The sequence below is a fragment of the Micromesistius poutassou genome (assembly GCF_964030765.1).
Source record: "Micromesistius poutassou genome assembly, chromosome: 10".
Taxonomy (NCBI): Eukaryota; Metazoa; Chordata; class Actinopteri; order Gadiformes; family Gadidae; genus Micromesistius; species Micromesistius poutassou.
The window spans coordinates 11,571,053-11,580,231 of NC_140280.1; the positions used below are offsets into that span (position 1 = coordinate 11,571,053).

The window sequence follows — 9,179 nt, forward strand, 5'->3', positions numbered from 1 at the left end:
AAAAACTAAAATTCTGTGGGCAAAACCTTTCAAAATCAAAGTGAAAAAAAAGAGAATGTGCGTTAATGCGTCAATTTGTATTAATCGCGTTCAAATAAGATTTCTTTAATGCGTAATTAACGCGTTGCCCAATTAACTTGCCCAGCCCTAGTTTTTTTGTATTGGCCTAATTATTGGAAGCATAATGATTTAGAATTGGTAATGACTTAATTTCATGTTATGAACAGTTATCTTTGGTGTTGTCTGGCCTAGGAATATATGTTCATTCATACATATATATATGTTCAGTTAATTTGTTAAAGTAGTTACTGTTTGGGCCCATTTATTAGTTTTATTTCCAGGCGTTTATTAACTGTGGACTTCCTGGTGTCTCCTGGTGTCTCTCCCTCACTTCACCACACTTCACTAACCCTAACCCTTCACCACACTTCACTAACCCTAACCCTTCACCACACTTCACTAACCCTAACCCTTCACCACACTTCACTAATCCTAACCCTCACCCTAACACTAACCCCTAACCAAACTTCACTAACCCTAACACTAACCCCTAACCACACTTCACTAACCCTAACCACACTTCACTAACCTCTAACCACACTTCACTAACCCTAACCACACTTCACTAACCCTAACCCCTTGAAGGAATGTAAGTTCATCACTTCACCTTAAGTTCATCACTAAGTTCATCACTTCACCACACTTCACTAACCCTAACCCTCACTTCACCACACTTCACTAACCCTAACCCTATTGAAGGAATATAAGTTCATCACTTAACCTTAAGTTCATCACTAAGTTCATCACTTCATCCTATTGAAGGAATGTAAGTTCATCACTTGTGTCATGCATGCATTTGTATCTCGCTTTTTAAATTATTTGTTAAAATATGCTGTTTTTATGGGGTCCGAGATAGGAACACAATATAAATACTGCTTTGTCTTCACTCCAACTTTATAATTATGTCATACTTGGTTTATTATATGTATATTTGTAATATTATTTTATTCTATATTTGACATGACAACCCTAAACAAAGCGACGCTAGTGGTTTGCTGCGGACTCGTTGGATTTCCGGACGCTGACTTTCTTGCGGGTGTGTTCGGTGCAGCGCTGCATGATGAGGTCCGCAGTGGGCCGTGTGGGGACGGCCGGCAGGCGGCTCTTTGGACCGGACTCCAGCTTCTCAGGGAGGTTGGCTGTTGCCGGGTACAGAATGAATGGCAACAAGGGAACGGGTTAGGACACAACCCCTGGCGCTTTTGGTTTGAAATCAATATAGTATACGTAATATATATACACGTAAATAAACACATTGTTCTGATGATTCTTAACAATGTCTATGTTTAAATCAATATAGTTATATACACGTAAATAAACGGAATACATTGTTCTGATGATTCTTAACAATGTCTATGTTTAAATCTTGATAGAAAATTGTCTTGACTGTTTTATGCCAATGGTAATAGATTTATTACATTTATATATCATGAATGAAGACGGTCTAGACATCTGCTGTCCGGTTAACTATTTGGCAGGTGTGATAGAGGCATGGTTCCGTTTCACCTTTCCTGATGTGAGCAGTTATGGTGTGTTCCAGATGCCTCATACATCGACCGCACCGGTTGCTCTTGTGACATAATTTCCTGGCTTGTAGCACGCGTTCCCGTTCGTCTTTGTGATGGTGTCATGTTATTGGCTAGTCATTGTTATTGCTACATTAGCCTCTTTAGCAAACCAGCTCGAAAACAAACAACACAACTTTACATTGTTTTACACGCACAGCAAGGCCGTGCAATGCATCAATTGGTGACCGGAATAAAGTAGCAATGTAATCAAGTGTGTAAGAGCATTTAAAATCAACATTAAAATGACCAACGTTCCTCCTTGAAATGCCGCAAGAAAGTCTGGGAGATTTCCCCACTAGCAACTTGTGCGGGTGGTGTACGAGGCGTCTGGAGCACACCGTTAGACGTCAAGCCCGGATGTGGAACATGTCAATATCAGTGTTTTGAAATGACTTCCTGTTAAGATACACCGTTTTATCCTCGGCCCCAAGACGACTCGATGGCCGATTGAGCCTCTTCTCTAGCCAACGACAACTGTAACAGCGGCTACCATGGCGGTTATGGATCGCAATAAACAAGACTATTGGTATTAGACTTAGAGAGGCTATTTCAACAAGATTTCTGTTCTTAAAAACAAAGAAAAGGAGGATAAACACAGTCTTTGAATGTGACAAAGCAATACGGGAGACTTCTAACGGAATGTGTCAGAAGGATCATAAAGGATGTATCAGAGAGGAGAGAGAGTTCAGACCTTGGTTCATCCTCTCCCTGAGCGGGGACTTCCTCCCCCCCTCGGTCAGGCCGCCCCTGGTGGTCTGCAGAAAGTGCCGGCTGTTCCTGCGGTACGCATCCTGGCTGAGCCTCTGCCGCCCCTTGGTGTGGATGCTTTTTGGATTACGTATGGTTGACCTGCAACCAGGGAACACTGGGATTGAACTCTGGTGTGTGTGTGTGTGTGTGTGTGTGTGTGTGTGTGTGTGTGTGTGTGTGTGTGTGAGAGTGTGAGTGTATGTGTGTGTGTGTGTGTGTGTGTGTGTGTGTAATAGAGGTATGAAAACTTTGCATGAACGGTTTATGAGAGGAAAGGAGAGCTCATGAAAGGGGAACAGTTTTGCGGTATTTCTCCTTTTTCATGAAGTGAAACTTCAAGCAATAGGAGGTTTCACAAGTTCTACCAAGCATACCTACGCGAAACTCTCTTTGAAATAAATGTTTATGATTGTTAAGTACAATTGTGTCCTTCCTATCACATGTCAGCTACTATTAGTACAGGTGGGGTGTCCTTCCTATCACATGTCAGCTACTATTAGTACAGGTGGGGTGAGGAAGGACCCTGACCGGCGCGGCGGTGGCCGTCTCTGGAAGCTGTTCTTCTCGGGTTCGGCCTGCTCCTTCCTTCCGGCACTCTGGAGAAACATGGAGGGAAAATGTCCTGTCTCATCTCCTTTCCTGTGGGGCACAGCAAACACACACACACACACACACACACACACACACACATACACACACACACACGCACACGCACACACAAAATACCTTAACTTACTTAATGTGTGTGAATGTATTATATAGATCATATAAGATATTTTACAGTTGAGGGCAAATTCATTATAAAATATGTGATTATAGGAATAAACAAAGTCATAGCTGAAACCATGGCATTTGTTGGTTTGCTGGGAGTTTGTCCTTACCGCACTTCCCACCAGCCATCTAGCAGCTTATGAATGACCTCCACCTCCTCACCGACCTCCAGGGAGAACTCATCCTCCTGCTCAGCCTTGTAGGCCATGGTGGTGATGTACAGCTCCCCTGGACAGACGGACAGGCCCAACACAACATGCACACTCAGGGTTTCAATGGAGCACCAAACCCTCTGATCCCTGCCTTAAAAAACACTTTTTCCTATTTCATCGTGCACATCATGGCTTAATCAGGAGGTGACCTGGTAAACATATCAGCCAATAAGTCGTATGCATGCAATATCGTGTGTTTAAACTTTAGAGGGAGTTGCCTAATTCACAAGTAATGTTGACGTTTGGCGTTTGATTTCCATGTGGCAGGAGCATTGACATCATTAACATCATTAAGATCTATTTACTGCACGTCTAGCACCTTTAGTACCATTCAAAGGAAATTGGTTTTGATTCTAAAAATGTAAAGGGACAAGCCTATACAGGTTTTGTGTTCGTTGTCAGACCCTGAACCAGGTCACCTGCCTGCGTAGTTGGGTTCGGCTTCCTCAGGTTCCTCTGGGGCGTCCAGAGGCTCAAGGTAGGAGGCTGGTACCCAGCCCAGTTTGGTATCACACTGGCAGAACCACCAGCCTGCAAACACACAAAACTTCATTCTAGTAACAAATGAAGCCATGCAGGACAGGACAAAGTCAGCCGGAGTGATCGGCCGTTTCTCACCATTTGTACATTTCTCCACAATTTCCACCAGATCTCCTGTTTGCAGCTTGATCTCATGCTTGGAAGTCTTGTCGAAGTCGCCGATGACCCTGTAGGTGTCCAAAACGATGGGGCCAGTGATCTCTGTGGCAACAAATAGGAAGTCATATCGCAGCCAAAGTCAGAATGCCCACATATCATAACTATGTTAACATATGTTAGCTCCATTTGTATATTTTATGATTACTTTAGGTTTAATTATGATATAAATTAAAATAAGATCTGAAATTAAAATAAATTAAAATTAAGGTCATCCCAACCCTAAAGGTGTGATGACTTGAGACGCGGTCTGACACGGCGCGACCCACTCCATTGTTTTCCTAGGGTGGCCGCACTCATTTCAGGGAGCCATGTAACGTAGCGAGCAAACGGATTCGCAGTACTTTCCAAAAAGCCAGAATGTTTTAATCGTTAGCTGATTCAGAGTGTTTCTTAAACTGCCCATCAACACTCAAAAGCAACCTCGAAAACATGTAATAGGTAGGTGTCATAGTGCAATAGGGAACTCTTTTATATGACCTTAAGGACGATGGAAAACATGGTATTTCTACGTCCCTGTTTTTCTTTAAGTATTTCTACTCACCAGTTATCGTTCCTTTGAATTGGTCTTTGGACACAACATTGGTTTCATTTTTTCTGGTTCTGAAGAGAGTGTGAGATAAGAGCTACGTCATTAGGCTTGTAAAAATGTCAAATGTCATCTGAAGCCAAATAAAGTTCAACTCATTCATGTCTTGGCACTATCTCAAGCTCCTCATGATGTATATTGGTACATCACAGCAACCACATCAAACAAGCTGACGAGACAGGGGAAATTATTCCACCAGTGAAGGGTGAGGTGAGGGTGACACTGACGGGCTTTGTGGGTTCTCATCCTCAGGCCGGACAGCGAAGAAGCTGCAGACCAGGCGACAGCGGGAGATATGCGGCGGCTGGCTGATGAGGGAACGGCAGTAGTCAGCCAGGGGGCTTTGCCGGGTCTCTGCGGCCTTCTGGCTGTCCAGCCAGCTTGGTGCTAAGAACATCCAAATCACAGAAGAACGAAAAAACATACACTGAAATGGACCAATGACAAGAAGGGGCATGTCATCTGTGTACATCATTTAGCTTTTTGTGCTTTCTTATGCTTGCCGTTTATTGGAAAACCCAACATTTCAAACAAGCCAAACTAACTGTTTAAAAACTGAGGCTCTAATTCTACAGAACTGGGGCTTCTGCTTTCAAAACACTCTTAAAAAGCAGGTGCCAGCTGGAGTTTTGCTTTCAATAGGAAATGTTAAGGATATTCTTAATGACCCTGAACGCCTGATGAGGAAGTGGAGTGTACGGTGAAAATGCGACACATAGGTTTCTGTTTCTGACAACTGGGCATGACAAAAACTGCAAAGCTAAATTTCACAACAGCCTTTTGGCATTTCCTATTGTTATATTGCAAAGTTAATATTCCCCTTATTTGTTTGAATGTTATGTCCAAATCACAGTTGACGACTTTGGGGCAATGGATTTCAGAATGTTGAAATTAGTTTGCTCAAGAAAATGAACTTTCCACATATTTTTGTTATGTGTATTTTATACTTTCCATTGTAATGGAAAGTCTGCAAATGTTGTTTTGATAAGATTTTTCCCATATTTATTGATTGTTGCCATAGTGACACCTCATGCACACAGCACAGAAGTTGTCATACACTTCTTGTGCAAGAATATTACAAACAGATTTTGTGATTCTGACAGACGCCAAAAATACATAATCAGGAAGTTAGAATTAAAATGTCAAGCATCAAGTGAAACAAATAAGGAGAGGTATGGCGGGCGATTACGAAAGTCGGAACACTACATCGGGCTGTTGTCCTCCGTGAAGTGTGACATGGTCAACAACTTGCAAACTGGTGTCTAAAATCCCCCACGACATCTTGACCAAAAGTCTAACATGTCCGAATGTGTCCCTTGATGTCTACCAACAGAGTGCTCTCTGGTGAACACTCAGAGGGTTCAATAAAGAGTTTTAATAACAAACGTATCTAGCAGCTACTTGTATGTTCAAGCGAAGGCAAACAATAAGCTTGACCTATGGATAATAATAAGGTTGGTAATTAAATAAATCACAATAATCGCAAAAAATCTCATTGCGGGTGAACAGCGCTGGTCCTGCTCCGTGCAATTTCATCAAATCTTTATACTATGTTCAAACCTAGACGCAAACTAACTAAAAGGAAGTTCACATTTGTGTCATTTATTTTGGTTAGTTGCAGCCAATATTGCACCTTTATGGTCAGCTTGGGTCATTCTCCTTGTGTTGGCATGCCTTTGGTTTCCTTCCTCATAAGTGCAATAATTATATCGCCATTTAATACAATCAGATAAGCCTTATATTTTCATGAATAGGGCACTCCATAATAGAGTGTAACAGTGAACGCCACCTTTTTGAGCAGCTCTGGTTCCGGAATTCAATTTCCCATTTATTTTTACTTTCGACTTTTCGTAAAATCGTTATATAAAGAGAATTAATCATGGAACCAAGCCAATCGTTCGTCAAGGTAGTCGTGACCATAAAACCTTTTATTTGGGGCAAAAAATTATTTGGAAAACGGAAGAAAAGGCAATGGTACAAGACTGTGTACATTATTTTTGTGAATGAGTGAGGAACTACTCGGCCCATAATGTTTCTAGTTTTTAATACATGTGAATTCAGTCTCGCTTCAGAATTTCCTGACCCTCCTTCCCGACAACCTACAAACTCACAGAATGTTTTGAAAGGCAGAAGCTTGGTCTGGGACACCCTTGTAGTGTGATATGTAGTCTGATCTTGGACTGATGGCCCCTTCCTACCTGGTAATGTTGGGATGGTTCTGTCTCTCTTCTCGATCGCCCCTGACTCGATGGGAAACATCTCTTTCAGCATTTTCTATGAACCAGAAATCTACATTTTTAGAAGATAAACCCAGCTGGAAAGATGTTGATTGACAAGCATGGATTTAGCCTATTTTGTGTGTTGAATTTGCTGAAAAAACTGTACAGATCACCCATGTAAATCTACATGGTTACATTTACAGTTGAGTTGAGCTTAATTTTGCTGGAGGTTAAGGGTTTTTTCCGTCAGGGGTGGAACTCACGTGAAATGTGTGAATCTCGGGGTACCTGCGGTAGATGAGTTTCTCAGAAAGGTCACTCCACTTCACAATCAGCATGTACACCTGCTCATTGCGCAGCGAAACAAGTACAAACCAACACAGCAATCATCACAACATATCAATACTACACTGGTACACAGTACAGCTTAATGTTTTAAGTGAACACTTAGACCTGTCCTTCATTCATGAAAGACATTCAAAGGCGTGTGTCTATGTTGGAATGTACGGCCTCAAGCACAGTGTACATTTAGGATGACTTAGATTCCAGTAGGCCTGCTAAAGCAGGATCCTGTCCAGATGTGTCACATGTTTTAAATTTTCATAACAGGATTCAGAGTTTTATGCTTATATAAATCTTTTAAATATGACTTCCATTGTGTTCCTATAGAAAAAAGGTTGATTTATTGGAATGTGTCCAATCCAATCGAATTAAAAAATTCAAACTGACCTATAAAACATTTACAACAAAAAGCATTAAACAGTATGTCTCGCGAGAACAGTTGCTCATCTGACATTAACAAATAAATATAGAGAAAGTATTTAGTAATAAGCAGCCTTCACTAGGTAAACAGTAAAGTATATCTTAGTGGCTGAGTTAGAAGGATCCAGGTCTTACGTAGTGCTGGTAATAAGCAGCCTTCACTAGGTAAACAGTAAAGTATATCTTAGTGGATCCGGGTCTTACGTAGTGCTGGCTGGGGAACAGCCGCTTCTCAAACCCCAGCAGCTCCACATGGCGGACGTAGATCTGCTCCATGCTGCTCAGGGCTGCACCTCTTCTGGGAGGGATCTGGGGGGCGACAAGCTTATATACACATCCTGTGTGTGTGTGTGTGTGTGTGTGTGTGTGTGTGTGTGTGTGTGTGTGTGTGTGTGTGTGTGTGTGTGTGTGTGTGTGTGTGTGTGACAATAAGTTTACCACACTGGTCACTTCCTCTTTAGCAGTCCTTGAATCTATCCCAATGAAAGCATACATTTGTGAATAGAGGAAGTGTGACTGTGACTGGGAAATACCAAAAGATAAGAGAGAATGGAATCATCCCTTACGTCCAAGAGAGCATTTCTGATATTTGATCTTTTAAGGATTTTGCCAATGTAGAGATAACAAGCAAAGACGACACAGAAAAAAATAAAATACATGAATAAATGAGAAAGGCAACCAGAGAAGGGGAAGTGACACTCTCTCTTTCCCTCTCCCCCTCCCTCAACCACACATAAATAGTAACAACGAACCCACCAAGACACACACACACACACACACACACACACACACACACACACACACACACACACACACACACACACACACACACACACACACACAATTGGGTTGAGGTAGATTAGATCTTGTTATTATTTTAGTGTTTTAAATGAGATTATAAAATTGAGTGTGATGTGAAAAGTGTGATGGCGGACCAGCTCAGGCGTTTCACTTCCTTTCTGCTGAACACTCATGTAGCTGGGGGCGGGATCTGGTTATGTCTGACTCGAGTGAAAACAACCGGACGGGCGAGACCACAACAAACATGATATATATCAAATTACGAATATTTAATTTCTGTCGATTACACTGTCATGGCCTGATCTTTTCATTACTACTATGGAAAAACCCAGCCGTGAAGCCAGACTACACTTTGGCTTTAGGAGAGTTAACGGTACCAGTTGTTATGTTGCCAAGGTGGTGTGCGACTATTGCCAAAGTGTGGCTAAAGCAGGGAGCGTGAGGGAGCTAGCGATTGATCACCGATTGGAACTGCAGCCTCCTGGCTACTGGGAGATCTTGCACTGTGGGAAACGATTACAGAACGGCTCTGGGTAGAAGCAATCCACGAGGGCCTGCAGCCTTCCAGATCAGAGTGGTGACACTTCTACTGGACTCCGTTGTAACGCTTTTGGCCGCCTACTTCCGGGGTATTGCATAGATCCAAGCATCCATTTTACGGTGTTGGATTTACTATCTCTTTTGAGGCCCTTTATGATGCATATACTGATCTTTATTTGTATGAGCAGTTGAGCACAGCGTAATTATATAT

At 42.2% G+C, this 9,179-nt stretch overlaps 1 protein-coding gene across 3 annotated transcripts; it reads right to left on the reverse strand.

Annotated features, from left to right (window-relative positions):
- Window positions 1-949: 949 nt before the first annotated feature.
- ncf1 (neutrophil cytosolic factor 1) lies at window positions 950-7,935 on the reverse strand. Of its 3 annotated transcripts, none has more exons than XM_084474091.1 (11): window positions 7,832-7,935; window positions 7,129-7,209; window positions 6,845-6,920; window positions 4,874-5,033; window positions 4,602-4,660; window positions 3,980-4,102; window positions 3,785-3,892; window positions 3,260-3,377; window positions 2,907-3,017; window positions 2,320-2,477; window positions 950-1,199 (listed from the first exon to the last, which is right to left on the reverse strand). In XM_084474091.1, the coding sequence occupies exons 1-11, from the start codon at window positions 7,901-7,903 to the stop codon at window positions 1,045-1,047; spliced, it is 1,221 nt and encodes a 406-aa protein (XP_084330217.1). In that variant the 5' UTR covers window positions 7,904-7,935; the 3' UTR covers window positions 950-1,044. The 3 variants fall into 3 exon arrangements, with proteins under 3 accessions (XP_084330217.1, XP_084330218.1, XP_084330219.1); XM_084474092.1 differs by having other exon boundaries at window positions 7,154-7,209; window positions 7,832-7,912; XM_084474093.1 differs by lacking the exon at window positions 7,832-7,935 and having other exon boundaries at window positions 6,845-6,935; window positions 7,154-7,163.
- Between the last annotated feature and the right edge of the window lie 1,244 nt (window positions 7,936-9,179).